We start from the raw sequence: 22,377 nt of genomic DNA, 5'->3' as shown, positions 1-22,377 counted from the left end.
ATGCAAGGGAGCCTCAGTAAGATTAAGTGCCAATTTCTCATCTGAAACCACAGAGGCAAGATGGCAGTGGAATGATATATTTAAAGGGCTGAAAGCAAAAAACTGCCAGCCAAGAATTTTGTATCTGGCAAAACTGTCTTTCAAAAATGAAAGAGAGATTAAGACATTCCAAGATAAACAAAAGCTGGGGGATTTCACCACTACTAGACCAGCCCTATGGAGATGCTAAAGAAAGTTCTGCAAGTTGAAAAGAAAGGACTCTAGACAATAGATCAAAGCTGCATGAAGAAATAAAGTTCTCTGGGAAGGGTAGTGACATGGGTAAATATAAATGCCAGTACTGTTGTGTTTTTGGTTTGTAGCTTCACTCTTACCTCTTACAGTATCTAGGCAAATGCAAACAAGATAATGATAAATCATAATGCATAAACATGCAATTTGTAACAAGAATTATATGAAGTTGAGGGAGACAGAGAGTTTTAGGAGCATAATTTGTGTATACCATTGAAGTTAAGTTGGCATCTAAACAAATGAGACTGTTACAGATTTAGGGTGTTAAAGTTAAACCCATGGCAACTACAAAGAAAATATTGGAAATATGCAAGCTCATAGACACAGAAATTAGACTACAGGTTGCCAAAGAGTGGGGGGCAGGGGTAATGGAGATGGGAAAGTTTTAGCAATGGAAGATGGTGAGGGTACTGCAATATTGTAAATATGAGTAATCCTACTGAGCGATATGCTTGGGAGTGGGTGATTTGAGAATGTTTATATTGTATATATGTTTCTACAATTTTAAAAAAGAGCAATAAAGAGATAACAATTAAATGCAATACATGATAACCAGATGGGATCTAAGAATGGAAGAGAAAAGGTTCAACAGGACATTATCGGGACATATGAAAAATTGGTATACGGACCATAAGCTTTATTTCAATGTTAAATTTCTTGAACTGGATAACTTATGTAAGTGAATATCCTTGTTCTTAAGAAATGTACAGACAGTATTAAGGGTTCAGGAATATGATGTATACAGTATACCCTCAAGTGTTCAGAAAATGGATTGATAAATTCATAGACAGTTGGATAGATGGATTGATAAATTGATGGATAGATAGAATGATATGGAAAATGTGGCAAAATGTTAAAATTGGTGGATCTGGGTATCTGGAGGTATAGGGGTAGGTTGGAGTTCTCTTATGTGGTTTGTATTATTTTTGTAACTGTTCTGTAAGTTTGAGAGTATTTCAAAATAAAAAAATTTAAGAAAAATAATAAAGACTTGGGAGTCACCAAACCAAGGTTGAAGTCCCAGCTTTACCTTTCACTAGCATTGCTTAAGTCCTCGACCTCTGTGAGCCTATTTCCTTATCTCTAAAATGGGATTAATAATACCTGCTCTGTATACCTCAGTGGGTTGTTGTAGGACTTACTGGAGATAATGGAGAATGGATATAGTATTTGTGATGCACTAGGCTGGAGCAAGGTATTGGGTTACAAATGTGAGGTATTGGTATCGTTAAGAAGCTTGTAACATGGGCTCCCTTTCTCTGCTCGTCCACTCGGAGTGAAAGATCAAACCTGAGTATTCCGTCATTTGAGAGTTCCAGAACTAACAGTGAATGGGGGCCTGAGAATGAATAAAGTTAGATTTGACCAATGGGGTATCTGCATTTCTTGACAAGTTAATTAAGGGGTACAAGTGCATCAGACCAACTAATTTGCACAGTTTCACAATGGCAACCTACTCTACTTAAAGTAATTTTCACCTTTTTTTTCAAGGGAGATAAGAATTAAATATGGCACTTCAAATGTCATGTCTTCCTCCTTTGTACAAGGCTGGAGTTGGGTGGAGTGAAGCTGTGGGACCAGGTCCAAACAAAATCCCTTTGTGGGTGAGAGGCAGAAGTGGCTGTAGGCCAGGTCTCCCGATGCCCACCCCCCTGGGCTCTCCATCATGCCTTGCTGGGTGTTCTAGTTTGCTAATGCTGCCGGAATGCAAAACACCAGAGATGGATTTGCTTTTATAAAGGGGGTTTATTTGGTTACACAGTTACAGTCTTAAGGCCATAAAGCATCCAAGGTAACACATCAGCAGTCGGGTACCTTCACTGGAGGATGGCCAATGGTGTCCGGAAAACCTCTGTTAGCTGGGAAGGCACGTGGCTGGCGTCTGCTCCAAAGTTCTGGTTTCAAAATGGCTTTCTCCGAGGACATTCCTCTCTAGGCTGCAGTTCCTCAAAAATGTCACTCTTAGTTGCACTTGGGGTATCTGTCCTCTCTTAGCTTCTCCGGAGCAAGAGTCTGCTTTCAAAAGTCATCTTCAAACTGTCTCTCATCTGCAGCTCCTGTGCTTTCTTCAAAGTGTCCCTCCTGGCTGTACTAGTTTGCCCCTTCTGTCTGATCTTATATAGTGCTCCAGTAATTTAATTCAGACCCACCCTGAATGGGTGGGGTAACACCTCCATGGAAATTATCCAATCAGAGTCATCACCCACAGTTGGGTGGGGCACATCTCCATGGAAACACTCAAAGAATTACAATGTAATTAACACTGATAGGTCTGCCCACACAAGATTAGATCAAAGATAATGGTGTTTGGGGGACATAATACATTCAAACTGGCACACTGGGCATAATGCCAGCAGTGTGTTTTCCTCATACATGTTTAAAGCCAGTGCTTCTGAGCCCTGATTAGCAAAGAATGGCCCTGAGGTTACTAGAATGACCTGCTGGCCAGGGTATTGGCAGAGGCCTTGACTTCTTGAGCTTCAGGTCTCGTATTACACTTCAGAGCACCGTTGCCTTCCTTGCCACAGTTCTGGCACAGGAATAAAGGCATCATGGAAAGTGAAAAGGTCATATATTCCAGGCATATTGATAGAGACACTCCAGTAAATCCAATAAATTTACTCCAACTAACCAAATTTAAAGGCAGTGGCATTCATGACTAGGTACGTTAGTCAGTGAAAGGAAATTGGATTGCACTTCTTATTTAAGACCCTAAAACTCCTGGGCCAGAGATTGGTTTCTAAAATGCCACTTGGGAGTAAGACCCAGGTCTTCCAGCACAGCCTAATGCTTCCTAAGGGTGAGACGGAAAGGATTTCCTTAACGTGAATGCCGCATCTCTTTGTAAATTTTCTTTCAGTGGCCACTTCTCAAAAGAAGCTCATGATATTCACCTACAGCCCACACTGAGTAGAGGCGAAAGATGTGGAAAGAAGGGCTCAAAGCAGGGTGGGGGCGGTACATTTGACAAATGCTTTATACATGAGAAGAATTTGTTCATGGTAGATTTGTGGAAGAAAATACAGCCTGTCTACCCTTTTTAGGTTCTAAAGAATTGGGGTAGCTGGTGGTGGATACCTGAAACTATCAAACTACAACCCAGAACCCATGAATCTCGAAGACAGATGTATAAAAATGTAGCTTATGAGGGGTGACAATGGGATTGGGAAAGCCATAAGGACCACACTCCACTTTGTCTAGTTTATGGATGGATGAGTAGAAAAATAGGGGAAGGAAACAAACAGACAAAGGTACCCAGTGTTCTTTTTTACTTCAATTGCTCTTTTTCACTCTAATTATTATTCTTGTTATTTTTGTGTGTGTGCTAATGAAGGTGTCAGGGATTGATTTAGGTGATGAATGTACAACTATGTAATGGTACTGTGAACAATCGAAAGTACGATTTGTTTTGTATGACTGCGTGGTATGTGAATATATCTCAATAAAATGATTAAAAAAAAAGAAAATACAGCCTGTCTGATAAGACGTGGCACATTTCAGATGGGGGAGTTGGGGTGTTGGCAAGATGCCATTGTTTGCCCCTCACCCCACACAGAGCCTTGGGAGTCTGCATGGTAACCACATTGGGTGGCTTGGAAGGAAAGGTTAGACTTCAGACTGGCTACACTGTCATTTGTTCTTAACCGTCCTACTTTTACCTCAGCTGCACCCCTTTCTAGTAGATTGGCTGGGTGTTGGGGTGGGGGGGGGGGCAGGCTTAAAAACTTTAAAGCCTTGCTGTGGCCCAGTTAGTATTCAGTGATACAAAGGACAAACTTTGAGTGGGGAGGGAGATTTCACTGCTGTGGGTTGCAAGTTGACAAGTTGCTGTGAAAGATGTGTGAAAGATTTTGATTTCTGTGCTGGATTTGGAACAGGTGTAGGTCAAGAGCAGGTGTTCAGTGCTCCTGGATGTGCTAACACATTGATCCTGGTGAAATAGACTCCCAGACTGACGTATGTTCACAGAATAGTAGATATCTATGGAACAAAAATCAAGATTTTGTTCCATAAAATTTTGCCTGCAGTTTAACAAAGTAAGCATATATATGGCTAGGGACATAAATTCATAGATGTAAATTTATGATGCACAATCTACCCTCAGCTATCTGTAGCTGCATTATATGCTTTGGGAACAATTGGAACTTAACTCCCCAGTCCAGCCTGCAGCCCACTAGCCCAAAGCCCCCTGCCAAATTGGTACCAGCTAAGGCAGATTCAAAGACTGCAGATTGTTCATTTGAAGTTTAATATTTGCCCAGGTCAAATTCCATTACGTAAGCACATCTGAAAAGTTTAGTATCACATATTCTAAACCAAGCAGGATATTTCAGAGTGTCTTCAGCTTTTGTTTCATTGCTATTAAGATAAAACTTAATATTCAGCTAGTTGAATATTTAACTGAGGGTGCAGTCTTTCTTAAAAGGAGATGATGCTAATGCTGATACTAGAAATTTTTTAACTCAATAATTTATTTATGTAAAAAGCTTCCCAAAGCTATACAAATTTCCATGCAGAGACAGAAGTGACAGAGTCACCATCCCTGTCCTCACAAGGTATTTCTAATATTTTTCCTCGAGTTTAGATTCTATATATTCATTTTAGCTATGTTTCTCAGAACCAGGATTTTTTTTTTCAAAATGTAGAGTGGAAGCAAGTGGAAATCAAGCATTGATTTCTAGAGAGACAATATTGCATAAGCTTCTAAACCATACAACCCTGTATTCAAATCCTGAATCCACTGCCTATTTGTATTAGGCTCACTCCCTGAGCCTCAATTTCCTCATCTATAAAATGGAGGTGATAATGTCTAGCATAGTGCATGGCACAAGGGAAAACTATAAGAATGTTCATATTCATATTTCTTTATACAGAAGTTCATTTAAGCATTTGTCAGAAAATGAAAAAATAGCAAATCTACAAATAAGTTAACAAAAGAAATCAATTCAAAAGGAGTTAAGCAAGAAAACTGGGGCCATTTTTTAATCATTGCTACATGAATATAAAAGAGGTAAGCTTCAGAAGAGAGGCATGCAATAAATATTTTTGAATGAATGAGTGACAGAGAAGAAAAGACGGAAGGTAGAGAAGGAGGAAGGAAGGGAGGGAGGGAGGAAGGCAGGCAGGCAAGAAGGCAAGAAGTTTGGTAGACACTTTTGAGCACCTGTATTCTTTAATGTTCTCAATCATGGACTTATTCAATGATGTGTGATTCATAGCTGAGTACTCTGGCTGCTGGTTGGTTAACTTGCCTTTGTTCCTCAGGCATTTTTAGGAAAGCTAGATGAGCAGTTAAATTGACATTTTTCAGAATACCCTAGCTTGGACCCTAAAATGACATCTTCATAAGAGTAAGGAGTGCTGTGTGCATGGGAGGTTGCTCCTTTATTAACAGTCTCCTCCACATACCCATCTTTGCACCAGTTCTTCCTAAACTTTGCAATTCCTTTTCATGAATTTCTTCATACTTAAAAAGGCCACGTGCCATTGAGAAGCATCAATAGCATGAGGCCTGTGTAGAGGTTCCTCTCAAATGTGCACTTCGCTATTGAAAAAAGCATCTTTCATCTTGCAAAATTTCTGAATAGACTGTGCTCAGAGTGGGGCCCACTCCCCCGCTCAGTCTTCAGCTTTCCTCTTTCCACTGATGTTTCTTTGCCTTAAAAGCATATCACCTTTTTTGACTCCAGTGATAGCTTCGTTCTGCTCTTTAAAAAGAAATTGGGGGGGAGGCGGGGCAAGATGGCAGACTGGTGAGCTGTATGTTTTAGTTACTCCTCCAGGAAAGTAGGTAAAAAGCCAGGAACTGCGTGGACTGGACACCACAGAGCAATCTGTCTTTGGGCATACTTCATACAACACTCATGAAAACGTGGAACTGTTGAGATCACCGAAATCTGTAAGTTTTTGCGGCCAGGGGACCCGCGCCCCTCCCTGCCAGGCTCAGTCCCGGGGGAGGAGGGGCTGTCAGCTCCAGGAAGGAGAAGGGAGAATTGCAGTGGCTGCTCTCATCGGAAACTCATTCTACTGATTCAAACTCCAACCATAGATAGACTGAGGCCAGACACCAGAGACTCTGAGAGCAGCCAGCCCAGCAGAGAGGAGACGGGCATAGAAGGAAAACAACACGAGAAGCTCCAAAGTAAAAGCAGAGGATTTTTGGAGTTCTGGTGAACACAGAAAGGGGAAGGGCGGAGACCAGGCCTTGAGGCGCATATGCAAATCCCGAAGCAAGGCTGATCTCTCTGCCCAGGGCACCTTTCCTTAATGGCCCTGGTTGCTTTGTCTATTAGCATTTCAATAACCCATTAGATCTCTGAGGAGGGCCGTTTTTTTTTTTTTTTTTTTTAAATCCTTTTTGCTTTTTCTAAAACAATTACTCTAAGAAGCTCAATACAGAAAGCTTCAAAGAATTGAAATTTGGGCACGTCAAGTCAAGAGCAGAAATAAGAGAGCTCTGAGACAAAAGGCAATAATCCAGTGGCTGAGAAAATTCACTAAACAACACAACTTCCCAAGAAAAGGGGGGTGTCCGCTCACAGCCACCATCCTGGTGGACAGGAAACACTCCTGCCCATCGCCAGCCCCATAGCCCAGAGCTGCCCCAGACAACCCAGTGTGACGGAAGTGCTTCAAATAACAGGCACACACCACAAAACTGGGCGTGGACATTAGCCTTCCCTGCAACCTCAGCTGAATGTCCCAGAGCTGGGAAGGGGGAGCAGTGTGAATTAACAGAGCCCCATTCAGCCATCATTTGAGCAGACTGGGAGCCTCCCAACACAGCCCAGCAGCCCAGAACTGCCCTGGGGGGACGGCACTCACCTGTGACATAGCACAGTCATCCCTCAACAGAGGACCCGGGGTGCACAGCCTGGAAGAGGGGCCCACTTGCAAGTCTCAGGAGCCATACGCCAATACCAAAGACTTGTGGGTCAGTGGCAGAGACAAACTGTGGCAGGACTGAACTGAAGGATTAGACTATTGCAGTAGCTTTAAAACTCTAGGATCATCAGGGAGATTTGATTGTTAGGGCCACCCCCCCTCCCCGACTGCCCAGAAACACGCCCCACATACAGGGCAGGCAACACCAACTACACACGCAAGCTTGGGACACCAATTGGGCCCCACAAGACTCACTCCCCCACTCACCAAAAAGGCTAAGCAGGGGAGATCTGGCTTGTGGAGAACAGGTGGCTCGTGGACGCCACCTGCTGGTTAGTTAGAGAAAGTGTACTCCACGAAGCTGTAGATCTGATAAATTAGAGATAAGGACTTCAACTGGTCTACAAACCCTAAAAGAACCCTATCAAGGACAGCAAATGCCACGAGGCCAAAAACAACAGAAAATTATAAAGCATATGAAAAAACCAGACGATATGGATAACCCAAGCCCAAGCACCCAAATCAAAAGACCAGAAGAGACACACCTAGAGCAGCTACTCAAAGAACTAAAGATGAACAATGAGACCCTAGTACGGGATATGAAGGAAATCAAGAAGACCCTAGAAGAGCATAAAGAAGACATTGCAAGACTAAATAAAAAAATGGATGATCTTATGGAAATTAAAGAAACTGTTGACCAAATTAAAAAGATTCTGGACACTCATAGTACAAGACTAGAGGAAGTTGAACAACGAATCAGTGACCTGGAAGATGACAGAATGGAAAATGAAAGCATAAAAGAAAGAATGGGGAAAAAAATTGAAAAACTCGAAATGGACCTCAGGGATATGATAGATAATATGAAGCGTCCGAATATAAGACTCATTGGTGTCCCAGAAGGGGAAGAAAAGGGTAAAGGTCTAGGAAGAGTATTCAAAGAAATTGTTGGGGAAAACTTCCCAAATCTTCTAAACAACATAAATACACAAATCATAAATGCTCAGCGAACTCCAAATAGAATAAATCCAAAAAAACCCACTCCGAGACATATACTGATCACACTGTCAAACATAGAAGAGAAGGAGCAAGTTCTGAAAGCAGCAAGAGAAAAGCAATTCACCACATACAAAGGAAACAGCATAAGACTAAGTAGTGACTACTCAGCAGCCACCATGGAGGCGAGAAGGCAATGGCACGATATATTTAAAATTCTGAGAGAGAGGAATTTCCAGCCAAGAATACTTTATCCAGCAAAGCTCTCCTTCAAATTTGAGGGAGAGCTTAAATTTTTCACAGACAAAGAAATGCTGAGAGAATTTGCTAACAAGAGACCTGCCCTACTGGAGATACTAAAGGGAGCCCTACAGACAGAGAAACAAAGACAGGACAGAGAGACTTGGAGAAAGGTTCAGTACTAAAGAGATTCGGTATGGGTACAATAAAGGATATTAATAGAGAGAGGGAAAAATATGGCAAACATAATCCAAAGGATAAGATGGCCGATTCAAGAAATGCCTTCACGGTTTTAACGTTGAATGTAAATGGATTAAACTCCCCAATTAAAAGATATAGATTCGCAGAATGGATCAAAAAAAACGAACCATCAATATGTTGCATACAAGAGACTCATCTTAGACACAGGGACACAAAGAAATTGAAAGTGAAAGGATGGAAAAAAATATTTCATGCAAGCTACAGCCAAAAGAAAGCAGGTGTAGCAATATTAATCTCAGATAAAATAGACTTCAAATGCAGGGATGTTTTGAGAGACAAAGAAGGCCACTACATACTAATAAAAGGGGCAATTCAGCAAGAAGAAATAACAATCGTAAATGTCTATGCACCCAATCAAGGTGCCACAAAATACATGAGAGAAACATTGGCAAAACTAAAGGAAGCAATTGATGTTTCCACAATAATTGTGGGAGACTTCAACACATCACTCTCTCCTATAGATAGATCAACCAGACAGAAGACCAATAAGGAAATTGAAAACCTAAACAATCTGATAAATGAATTAGATTTAACAGACATCTACAGGACATTACATCCCAAATCACCAGGATACACATACTTTTCTAGTGCTCACGGAACTTTCTCCAGAATAGATCATATGCTGGGACATAAAACAAGCCTCAATAAATTTAAAAAGATTGAAATCATTCAAAGCACATTCTCTGACCACAATGGAATACAATTAGAAGTCAATAACCATCAGAGACTTAGAAAATTCACAAATACCTGGAGGTTAAACAACACACTCCTAAACAATCAGTGGGTTAAAGAAGAAATAGCAAGAGAAATTGCTAAATATATAGAGACGAATGAAAATGAGAACACAACATACCAAAACCTATGGGATGCAGCAAAAGCAGTGCTAAGGGGGAAATTTATAGCACTAAACGCATATATTAAAAAGGAAGAAAGAGCCAAAATCAAAGAACTAATGGATCAACTGAAGAAGCTAGAAAATGAACAGCAAACCAATCCTAAACCAAGTAGAAGAAAAGAAATAACAAGGATTAAAGCAGAAATAAATGACATAGAGAACAAAAAAACAATAGAAAGGATAAATATCACCAAAAGTTGGTTCTTTGAGAAGATCAACAAGATTGACAAGCCCCTAGCTAGACTGACAAAATCAAAAAGAGAGAAGACCCATATAAACAAAATAATGAATGAAAAAGGTGACATAACTGCAGATCCTGAAGAAATTAAAAAAATTATAAGAGGATATTATGAACAACTGTATGGCAACAAACTGGATAATGTAGAAGAAATGGACAATTTCCTGGAAACATATGAACAACCTAGACTGACCAGAGAAGAAATAGAAGACCTCAACCAACCCATCACAAGCAAAGAGATCCAATCAGTCATCAAAAATCTTCCCACAAATAAATGCCCAGGGCCAGATGGCTTCACAGGGGAATTCTACCAAACTTTCCAGAAAGAACTGACACCAATCTTACTCAAACTCTTTCAAAACATTGAAAAAAATGGAACACTACCTAACTCATTTTATGAAGCTAACATCAATCTAATACCAAAACCAGGCAAAGATGCTACAAAAAAGGAAAACTACCGGCCAATCTCCCTAATGAATATAGATGCAAAAATCCTCAACAAAATACTTGCAAATCGAATCCAAAGACACATCAAAAAAATCATACACCATGACCAAGTGGGGTTCATTCCAGGCATGCAAGGATGGTTCAACATAAGAAAAACAATCAATGTATTACAACACATTAAAAACTCGAAAGGGAAAAATCAATTGATCATCTCAATAGATGCTGAAAAAGCATTTGACAAAATCCAACATCCCTTTTTGATAAAAACACTTCAAAAGGTAGGAATTGAAGGAAACTTCCTCAACATGATAAAGAGCATATATGAAAAACCCACAGCCAGCATAGTACTCAATGGTGAGAGACTGAAAGCCTTCCCTCTAAGATCAGGAACAAGACAAGGATGCCCGCTGTCACCACTGTTATTCAACATTGTGCTGGAAGTGCTAGCCAGGGCAATCCGGCAAGACAAAGAAATAAAAGGCATCCAAATTGGAAAAGAAGAAGTAAAACTGTCATTGTTTGCAGATGATATGATCTTATATCTAGAAAACCCTGAGAAATCAACGATACACCTACTAGAGCTAATAAACAAATTTAGCAAAGTAGCGGGATACAAGATTAATGCACATAAGTCAGTCATGTTTCTATATGCTAGAAATGAACAAACTGAAGAGACACTCAAGAAAAAGATACCATTTTCAATAGCAACTAAAAAAATCAAGTACCTAGGAATCAACTTAACCAAAGATGTAAAAGACCTATACAAAGAAAACTACATAACTCTACTAAAAGAAATAGAAGGGGACCTTAAAAGATGGAAAAATATTCCATGTTCATGGATAGGAAGGCTAAATGTCATTAAGATGTCAATTCTACCCAAACTCATCTACAGATTCAATGCAATCCCAATCAAAATTCCAACAACCTACTTTGCAGACTTGGAAAAGCTAGTTATCAAATTTATTTGGAAAGGGAAGATGCCTCGAATTGCTAAAGACACTCTAAAAAAGAAAAACGAAGTGGGAGGACTTACACTCCCTGACTTTGAAGCTTATTATAAAGCCACAGTTGCCAAGACAGCATGGTACTGGCACAAAGATAGACATATAGATCAATGGAATCGAATTGAGAATTCAGAGATAGACCCTCAGATCTATGGCCGACTGATCTTTGATAAGGCCCCCAAAGTCACCGAACTGAGCCATAATGGTCTTTTCAACAAATGGGGCTGGGAGAGTTGGATATCCATATCCAAAAGAATGAAAGAGGACCCCTACCTCACCCCCTACACAAAAATTAACTCAAAATGGACCAAAGATCTCAATATAAAAGAAAGTACCATAAAACTCCTAGAAGATAATGTAGGAAAACATCTTCAAGACCTTGTATTAGGAGGCCACTTCCTAGACTTTACACCCAAAGCACAAGCAACAAAAGAGAAAATAGATAAATGGGAACTCCTCAAGCTTAGAAGTTTCTGCACCTCAAAGGAATTTCTCAAAAAGGTAAAGAGGCAGCCAACTCAATGGGAAAAAATTTTTGGAAACCATGTATCTGACAAAAGACTGATATCTTGCATATACAAAGAAATCCTACAACTCAATGACAATAGTACAGACAGCCCAATTATAAAATGGGCAAAAGATATGAAAAGACAGTTCTCTGAAGAGGAAATACAAATGACCAAGAAACACATGAAAAAATGTTCAGCTTCACTAGCTATTAGAGAGATGCAAATTAAGACCACAATGAGATACCATCTAACACCGGTTAGAATGGCTGCCATTAAACAAACAGGAAACTACAAATGCTGGAGGGGATGTGGAGAAATTGGAACTCTTATTCATTGTTGGTGGGACTGTATAATGGTTCAGCCACTCTGGAAGTCAGTCTGGCAGTTCCTTAGAAAAGTAGATATAGAGCTACCATTCGATCCAGCGATTGCACTCCTCGGTATATACCCGGAAGATCGGAAAGCAGTGACACGAACAGATATCTGCACGCCAATGTTCATAGCAGCATTATTCACAATTGCCAAGAGATGGAAACAACCCAAATGTCCTTCAACAGATGAGTGGATAAATAAAATGTGGTATATACACACGATGGAATACTACGCGGCAGTAAGAAGGAACGATCTGGTGAAACATATGACAACATGGATGAACCTTGAAGACATAATGCTGAGCGAAATAAGCCAGGCACAAAAAGAGAAATATTATATGCTACCACTAATGTGAACTTTGAAAAATGTAAAACAAATGGTTTATAATGTAGAATGTAGGGGAACTAGCAGTAGAGAGCAATTAAGGAAGGGGGAACAATAATCCAGGAAGAACAGATAAGCTATTTAACGTTCTGGGGATGCCCAGAAATGACTATGGTCTGTTAATTTCTGATGGTTGTAGTAGGAACAAGTTCACTGAAATGTTGCTATATTATGTAACTTTCTTGGGGTAAAGTAGGAACATGTTGGAAGTTAAGCAGTTATCTTAGGTTAGTTGTCTTTTTCTTACTCCCTTGCTATGGTCTCTTTGAAATGCTCTTTTATTGTATGTTTGTTTTCTTTTTAACTTTTTTTTTCATACAGGTGATTTGAAAAAAGAAGGGAAAGTTAAAAAAAAAAAAAAAAGAAAAAAGACAAACAAGGGGAAAAAAAAAAAAAAAAAGATGTAGTGCCCCCTTGAGGAGCCTGTGGAGAATGCAGGGGTATTCGCCTACCCCACCTCCATGGTTGCTAACATGACCACAGACATAGGGGACTGGTGGTTTGATGGGTTGAGCCCTCTACCATAAGTTTTACCCTTGGGAAGACGGTTGCTGCAAAGGAGAGGCTAGGCCTCCCTGTATTTGTGCCTAAGAGTCTCCTCCTGAATGCCTCTTTGTTGCTCAGATGTGGCCCTCTCTCTCTGGCTAAGCCAACTTGAAAGGTGAAATCATTGCCCTCCCCCCTACGTGGGATCAGACACCCAGGGAAGTGAATCTCCCTGGCAACGTGGAATATGACTCCCAGGGAGGAATGTAGACCTGGCACCGTGGGACGGAGAACATCTTCTTGACCAAAAGGGGGATGTGAAAGGAAATGAAATAAGCTTCAGTGGCAGAGAGATTCCAAAAGGAGCCGAGAGGTCACTCTGGTGGGCACTCTTATGCACACTTTAGACAACCCTTTTTAGGTTCTAAAGAATTGGGGTAGCTGGTGGTGGATACCTGAAACTATCAAACTACAACCCAGAACCCATGAATCTCGAAGACAGTTGTATAAAAATGTAGCTTATGAGGGGTGACAATGGGATTGGGAAAGCCATAAGGACCAAACACCACTTTGTCTAGTTTATGGATGGATGTGTAGAAAAGTAGGGGAGGGAAACAGACAGACAAAGGTACCCAGTGTTCTTTTTTACTTCAATTGCTCTTTTTCACTCTAATTATTATTCTTGTTATTTTTGTGTGTGTGCTAATGAAGGTGTCAGGGATTGATTTAGGTGATGAATGTACAACTATGTAATGGTACTGTAAACAATCGAAAGTACAATTTGTTTTGTATGACTGCGTGGTATGTGAATATATCTCAATAAAATGATGATTTTAAAAAAAAAAAAAAAAAAAAAAAAAAAAAGAAATTGGGGAGGAAATTGAAGTGCGCTTCAGAATTTGTTTCTATTATCATATCTGTGAAAGTATCATATAATTATATTGCATTTCTTTTTTTCAGATCGGCAAGTTATGTGCCCATTCTCAACAACGCCAATATAGATCTGCTTATTATCCTGAAGATCTGTTTATTGACAAGAAAGTATTAAAAGTTGCTCATGTAGAACATGAAGAAACCTTATCCAGCCGAAGACGGTGAGAGAATTGTTTTTTTCCTCTTAGAGTACAATTGGCAATTGTGTTTTCAGGTCAAAAACCATTGGAGTGAAGCTTCTTAAATACGTTACTTAGTTCTTCTGAGTAGAATGATTAATTAAATTCTATCATCTGTCAGTGTTAAAAGTATAAAATATATTGTATTATATTATATCCAAGCCACTCATACTGTATGTAAATATCCAGTACAGCAACATAAGGTGAAATGGACTTCCTTTATTGGTGAGACAAAATGTTGTCTACTTACAATCTGATCTTACAATCCCAAGATTTGGATTATGGCTTTTTCCATTATTAACAGTGGGTTAAGTTTGAATTCGCCAGAGAGAAGCTGGCAAGACACACTCTCGCATGTACACATACACACACACGTGCGCACACACACACACCCCACTCTACAGATTCTTTTTAAAATGAGAAAATGAAGAATTGGGTTCAATTTCTTATGACCACAGTAAAGGTACTAAATAAACAGGTTTGTTTCTTATTCCCTTCACTTCCCCACACTCCCATTCAGGCTCCTTCCATCCCTGTTCTAATTTTTTGGTTACATGTAAGGGGTGGAAATTGGATGGGAGGTCCAACACAACTCTAGGAGAATTGCCATCCCCAGGAACTGTGCGTGAACTCAATCCTGCCACTGGGTCAAGGACAGCTAGAAATGAGTTTTGCTTCCTGTTGACTTTGACGGGATTGGGAGATATTGGCTTACAAATGGGAAATTATTCAGTGAAATAAGTAACATCTCATATTTGGGCTAAAATATCCCATTCATGTCGATTTAATACAGAGGCTTCAAAAATGGTAATTCTTATTCTAATATGATACAGTTTAGGGTGATAGAAGGCAATGATTCAGCTTGAAAGAAAGTCTCCCAGAGAAGTCCCCTTTTCTTCTCTTTTATTGACTTCCAATCTAATGGATTTCTAGTTTCCCTATAGCAGCAGTTTCAAAGTGTGATTTGAGGACCTCTGGAAGTCCCAGAGATTCTTTCGGTGGGGGGGGGGGGCGTCTGTGAGGTCCTCCATTTTTTATAACTACATATCTGTGTAAAGCCAGATTTTCTTTATTATATGCCAGCCAGACAACATATTGCAACTGATTAAGTGCAGTAGCAGATAAGAGAATCTTGCTGTCTTCTATTAAGCCAAAACAGCAAAGATATTTTGAGAAAAATACAAAACAGTGTCACTTTTCCAATTTTTTCCATAAAAATGTTTTGTTAATATTTAATGGGTTTATCTCTGATTGTTATTTTAAATTAATTAATAAATATTTTTAATTTTTGAGTTTAAATTTCCAAAATGGTAAATATTGTTAGATAGAACCCACATAAACAAAGGCTCTTTGGGGCCCTCAATAATTTTTAAGAACATTAATGGCATTGTGTTGGTTATGTATTACCTTGTAACAAATTACCCCAAAACATACTGACTTAAAACAACATTTATTTTCTTTCAGTTTCTGTGGGTCAGGTAATCAGATGTGGCTTAACTGGGTGGTTTTCAGGGTCTCTAATGAAATTGCAGTCAAGACATTAGCTGGGACTTCAGCCATCTAAAGGGTTGACTAGGGTTGGATGAGCCACGTCCAATACGGTTCAGTCATACATTTAGCAAGTTAGTGCTGGTTGTTGGAAGGAAGCCTCAGTTCCTCACCAGGTAGACTTCTTCATGGGGTTTCTTGAGTGTGCTAATGACATGAAGCTGACTTCCCCAGAACAAGTGACCCAAGGAAAAGAACAAGGAGAAGGTGGTGTTGCCTTTTATGACCTAGTCTCAGAAGTGACACACTGTCACTTCCACCATATTCAAGAAACAAGTCACTAAGTCCAGCCAACACTCAAGGGGAGGACTATCAAATAATTTGTAGACACATTTTAAAAACTACCACTGAGGTCCTAGCATCAAAATGTTTAAGAACCATTTCCCTATAGCGTAGGAGTTCTTTGGGCAGTTTTTGGGTTTTCTGGGAAGAGAAAGTTAGTCTGTTATCAAGACTCTCTCCAGCCCCTGCCCGTCCTTTGTCCATTCTTCTCTATTGCTTTCATTCTTTGCATGAAGCACCTGAGGAATTAACCTAAGTCCATCTGAATCGTTGGTCTCTAACTAGTAGAAACCCCTTGCATATTTGATTGAAGTGAATAATGTATATAATGACATTGCTTTATTAAATTCAGCAGAAATTCATTAAGCACCTATTATGTGTCAGAATGTATCATGAGTACTGAAAATACAAAGACACAGTCTCTGCTCTCAAGCTCAGTCTTTCTTCAAGAAAGACTCGAATACAAATAATTCCACAACAGTTTAGTATGTGATAAATCGAAAGAATGTCCATAATATAAGGGCCGTCTAAAGAGAAAACCTCTGTCCAGGGAGTTATAGTGAAGCTTGTTGGAGGAGATGGTATGGACATTCGTAACATATCCACATGGGGAACTTTTTCAAAGTGGGACATTACCTAGACACATTTATGAAGAAGAAGGAGGGTTATCAAGGCCGTGGTTTACCAAGGCTGCCATGACGTCTGTCCTGGGCTCCCTGGGACCTGTTCCCTTTTGCCTTACCAGTGAGGGTTCTTGGCTGTTGGTTCCTCCAAGGAAAGAAGAAATTAATAAATGGATCCTTGGTTAGGCATCTGGATTTGGCACTTTGTTTAGATTCATTTTTTGAATTTGTAGCTAACCCCTCCCCCACACACACACAAAAAGAGAAAATGGTAAGAAAAATTGGCAAAGCCTGTAGGCTTGAGGGAGTGGTTATTCTGGTGGGGCTCCTTCAGGTGCTGGAACATGAGCGGCCAACCCATGTTGTTTCTCATCTTTTTTGCCAGCCAAAGATGAGCTTGAGATGGAGGCTTTCTATCTGAATAAGAAAACAAAACGCCAGGAGAGTGTCTGATTTCATTTAACGCCCTCAAATAGCCACTGTAAACTATCTTAAGGAGAAGGGAAAAGTGGGGATTAGGATGATCTCTTGCTAAATGCACTGCCCCCTGCAATCTGATGTTATTAGGAGGGTTTGTTTTGGCAGAATGTTAGTACATCTTTACATTTATCATTGTGGTCTGCAGAGTGCTTCATGCTGTCCAGAAAAATATTTGTGCCTCCAGCACCATCCCCTCCCCATGCACTAGGTCCATCGTCTGTGGTTAAAAATATGATAATTGGAGAAGAACCCCACTGTAGCATTCAGTCTCTAAGGATTGCAAGCAGGCAGTCTGCACCTGATTATGAGTTGAAAAGCTCTTTGCTTTATTAAAATAACAACAAAGAAATGCAGGATTCCTTCCGTAGCATTCAGAAGTCATCTGTTTGTTTTGTCTGCCCCCAACTGGGTAGTTTGCAACACACAACTAATCTTAGAAATAGCTTAGTTCAATGTAAAGGCAATTTGATATTCAATTGGTGATCTGTGTATGGGGCCCAGTGTTCCTTTTAGGGATAAGTACTGAAAATACCTTTCATCAGATTTAAAACCTTGAGTTTGGGACAAGATGCACAAGTAAGACAGTCAGAATAGAAGAGATGAGATCTTCACAGCCCTTCCAGCTCTAGTATGTTCCTCACAGCTCAGATGTCAACCTCTCCCTCTTTTACCCTCCTGAATGGCTCTTTTGCCACTTCCCTTTATGGTACTGTTTCCTTGTCATTTGCATACTTTGGTAGAACACATGTACAATAACTTTCTCTTTTCCAGACCCAAGATCTACAGTTGAATAATCCGTCCTGCCTCTATATACCAGGCTTCTGGCCCATCTGCTAACCTATGAGAGAGTCACTCAGTCTTCCCTGTGAAATTATATCTATGTATTCTGGCCCTAAATGACCTAGAAAGAAAGGAACAAAAGCTGATCTCAGCTCCTTGGTCCAAAATCAATGCTTACTCCCACTCCCTCTCCAGCTGCTGCTCTGATCAATCTAGGCAGCTTGTCAGCTCAGTGTTGCCTTCCACTCTCTGAACAAAACAACAAAGTATGTCCTGAGTGAATCAGTGAGTTTCAGGTCTGGTATAAGTCACTCAGACTCTACTTCTTTCAACATTTGTTGATACCATCTATATGCTAGGCATTGTGTTAGGGTTAGGCTCTGAAGACACCATGATGAATACAAGAAGCTCCCAGCCTAGCTAGGGAGACAGACATACAAATAAATAAATTTCATACACTGGAGGTGGGTGCCAAAACAGAGTTATGTACAAAGAGTAGCAGAGTCACAGATGGGGGCGTTGGCTCTCTTCAGAGAGTCAAGAAAGACTTCTTGAAGAAGATGATTTCATAGTTGAGCTAATATAAATAGAAGTTCAACAGATGGAGGAGGGGAAGGAGAATGTTCCAGGAGAAAGGAATGGTATGAAAAAAAGTATGGACTAGTCTCCGGAATGGTAGACTCTCTCCAACAAAATTACGCATGGTCTTTCATCATTCAAATTATAGTGGTTTTAGTTTTAGTTCTGTTTTGATTTTTGTTATTTGGTTTTCTGTACTTTCAATTTTAAAAAATGAGTTTATATTACTTTACATTAAGGAAATAAAAGAACCTTAATAATAAAGGAAATAAAAGTTCAGGATCTGGGATGAAAGGCTGTTTTACTTGTAAGTGGTTTCCAATTAGTGCTGATGTGATGCCTGCCCAAGCAAATCATTGCAAGGAAACAAAGGCCATCGCCACCCCCACATCCAAAGAGCTCCTCCAAGGACAGTGGAACCCCTCCAAGGAAGATTGAATACACCCGGCCTCAGTTTTTCAAAATGGCCTGTGCATGCAAAGGGGCCCTATCCTTTAGTTCCACGCTTAACACATTGAATGGAAACCTCTATGAAGAGACTCTTTCCTGAGCAGACCTATAAACAGATGTTGGGTTTGTCCTAAGTGAAAGCGGTGGGCACTATTATTTGTATGTCAAATCATATGCTTGGCCTGTATGTATTAGAATTCAATGGAATTGGAATCAAAGAAAATTCCCTTCAATCAAATTTTTTTTCCCATCCCAAGCAACTAATTGTCCAAAGTTTTTATTATTTTTTTTCCTAGAGACAATGCAGTCGAGCAGACTGCCTTAGTTCAGGGGCGGGAATTTCTTTTGTTGTCTGTCATGGGCTACTGGCAAAAAGAATTAAATCTGGACTGTGTCATACATGGATAATTAATATGTCACTTAATTTAGTTTCAGGTGACTATCTTTAAGGAAAGAAATAGAAATATTTAACTCACATCCTTTTAAAATTATAAGCAGGGGACATAAAGCTTTATTTAAGGAAAGGTAAAAATAAAATGCCCTCAATTTCCATGCTGGAACAAGTTTAAGAAGGAGTGATGGGAAGAGACAAAATGAATAGGAAAGATGAGAGAGCCCAATAGGCTCAGTAGGAGGTACAGTACTCCTGTTACACTCTGCTGCTTGCCAGGGGTGTGGTGTCAGAGGACATTATCACCTGTTGCTTCTGTTCTTTGAAAAGCTCATTAGCTCTCCAACAGTTTAGAAATAGTGTTTTTTTCCTACCCTGAAAAATAGTCTGTTTGGATTTCTTTTGCAGAATCAAAATTTCTTTTGGAAATCCAGGTTTATTTTCCCACAGGTTTTCAGAAGGTTTTGCATAAATGAATGACCAGAACTACAAAATTATCCTTTGGGATGCAGAAGTTATTAGCCAGTTTGCTTGCTGGGCTGGAGTACTTACTAGCCTTTGTTCTCTGAGAGGGGAGTACTGCCTCATTCCACTGGCTCTGGGAATCATTTGGGAAAACTGGCATGAATTTCATTATTTGGAGGTTCTCTTCTAATCACATCCACTTTGGGTTCTAGGTGGATTCTGGTGGAGTAATGTATATTGAGAATAAACAGGGACCCAGTTAACCAGCCTATCAAGAAGAAAAGAGGTTTTAAAGAACTAAACATAAAACTTTACTTGAGAGTAAAGTCTAGGAGGAAATGTACCCAAATATTAACAGTGATTATCTCTGGCTGGTGGGACTATGAATGCACTTTTTTTTCCTGCTACCTTTCTATAGTTTCTAAATTCTCCAAAATAAGCATTATATTGCTTTTACAGTGAAAGAAAACCAATAGACTTTATTTTAAAAAGACGAAGGAAAACCTACAAATGAAAGAAAATGTTTATATATGTATCTGATAAGGTTTTAATATCCAGAATATATAAAGATATATAAGAATAATATATAAAGAATATATAAAGAACTCCTGCAACTCAACAACAAAAAGAGAAACAATCCAATTTTTTTAAATGGGCAGAGTAATTGAATAGACATTTCTCAAAAAAGATATACAAATGGCCAATAAACATACAAAACATACAAAAAAAATGTTCAACATCATTAGTCATTAGGGAAATGAAAATCAAAACCATAATGAAATACCACATAACACCCACTGGTATGACTATCTCAAAAAAAATGGAAAATATTGCAACTCTATAATTTTTGTCAACTGGAAGCCATAGTAAAAGTGATAGATTTTGATCACCACATTATTAAATAAATCTAAAGCCTCTTTGTTCTTACATAGTTTTATCAGATTTTTGTTACATGAGCTAACTTCTCTACTAAGTAAACTTTGATATTATTACACCATGTATTACATATTGCAGAATATTTTAAAAATTGTTATTTCATACCAAAGTAAATAAATTATTTCATCCCATAGTAAAATCTATTTCCTCATCAAAAATTGGAAAATAACAGTTGTTGGCAAGTATATGGAGAAATTGGAACCCCTGTACATTGCTGGTGGGAATGTAAAATGGTACAGCTGCTGTGGAAAACAGTTTGGTGACTCCTCGATAAGTTAAACATAAAGTTACCATATGACCTCACAATTCCACTTCTAGGCCTTTGCCCGAATAATTGAAAACAGGGACTCATGCAGATACTTGACATCAAGGCCAAAAGGTGGAAAGAACCTAAGTGTCCATCAAAAGATGAATGGATAAACAAAATGTGGTATATCCATGCAATGGAATAGTACTCGGCCATAAAAACGAATGCAGTTCTGATATATGGTACAACATGGTTGAACCTTGATGACATTATGCAAAGTTAAAGAAGCCAGACACAAAAAGGACAAATATATCATTCCACTTATAAGAAATATCTGGAATAGGCAAATTCTTAGTGACAAAAAGTAGATTAGAGGTTACCAGGGGCTGGGGAGAAAGAGGAAATGGGGAGTGACTGCTTAATGGGTACAGAGTTTCTGTTTGGGTGATGAACAAGTTTTGGAAATAGATAGTGGTGATGGTCAAACAACATTGTGAATATAATTAATGCCATTGAATTGTACATACAAAAATGGTTAAAATGGTGACTTTTAAGTTATATGTATTTCACCACAATAAAATTTTTTTTAAATACAGAAAGAAATTGATTTTTAACTGCTGTTTACAGCTCTTCCAGTGCTGAAGCTGCAGCTCTTACAAATTTCTCTTCTTGCCCCTCCCAAGCCCCACTGTGCTTATTTCATGTCATCCAATCCAAGACCCTGGCTCTTTACCAACTCTCCCCAGTGTCTCCTTCGTTGTTCCAAGGGGCATCCCTCCACTAGGAGACAAGCCTCTCTTTCCCTAAAACATATTATTCACCTCTTCTTTACATATTCCTCACGCCTGTTCTTCCTTTTTTTCAATAAAGCTTTATTGAGATATAATTCACATACCATTCAATTTCATCCATTTAAAGGGTACAATTCAGTGGTTTTTAATGTAGTCACAAATATGTGCAAACTTCACCATCAATTTTAGAACAGTTTCATTACATCAAAGTGAAATGCTGTGCCCTTTAGCTATCAGCCCCTAACCCTTATCCCCCAGCCTGAAGCAACCACTGATCTACTTACTATCTCTCCAGATTTGTCTAATTCTGGACATTTCATATAGGTAGAATCATATAACATGTGATCTTTTATGTCTCCCTTCTTTCACTTACTGTAATGTCTCCAAGGTTCATCCATGTTGTAGCATGTATCAAAGCTTCATTCCTTTTTATTGCTGAATAATATTCCATTGTGTGGCTATACCATATTTTGTTGATCCATTCATCAGTTGATGGACATTTGGGTTGTTTTCACTTTTTGGCTATTGTGAATAATACTGCTCTCAATATTCATACATATATATATGTTCAAGTCTCTGCTTTCAATTCCTTTGTATATATATACCTAGAAGTGGAATTTCTATGTTTAGCTTACTGAGGAAATGCCAAATGGTTTTCCACAGTGATTGCACCATTTTACATCCCCTT

The 22,377-nt window shown here is 39.2% G+C and overlaps 1 protein-coding gene across 1 annotated transcript in view; it reads left to right on the top strand.

Annotated features, from left to right (window-relative positions):
* GPC3 (glypican 3) overlaps positions 1 to 22,377 on the top strand; it is a 561,164-nt gene that overhangs the window by 353,422 nt on the left and 185,365 nt on the right. The window contains exon 4 of the mRNA XM_037821919.1: positions 13,966 to 14,099. Within this exon, the coding sequence (XP_037677847.1) occupies positions 13,966 to 14,099 (134 nt within the window). The remainder of the gene's footprint in view (positions 1 to 13,965; positions 14,100 to 22,377) is intronic.

Source organism: Choloepus didactylus, chromosome X (genome assembly GCF_015220235.1).
Source record: "Choloepus didactylus isolate mChoDid1 chromosome X, mChoDid1.pri, whole genome shotgun sequence".
NCBI classification, from domain to species: Eukaryota; Metazoa; Chordata; class Mammalia; order Pilosa; family Megalonychidae; genus Choloepus; species Choloepus didactylus.
This window is presented reverse-complemented; position numbering and strand designations above follow the sequence as displayed.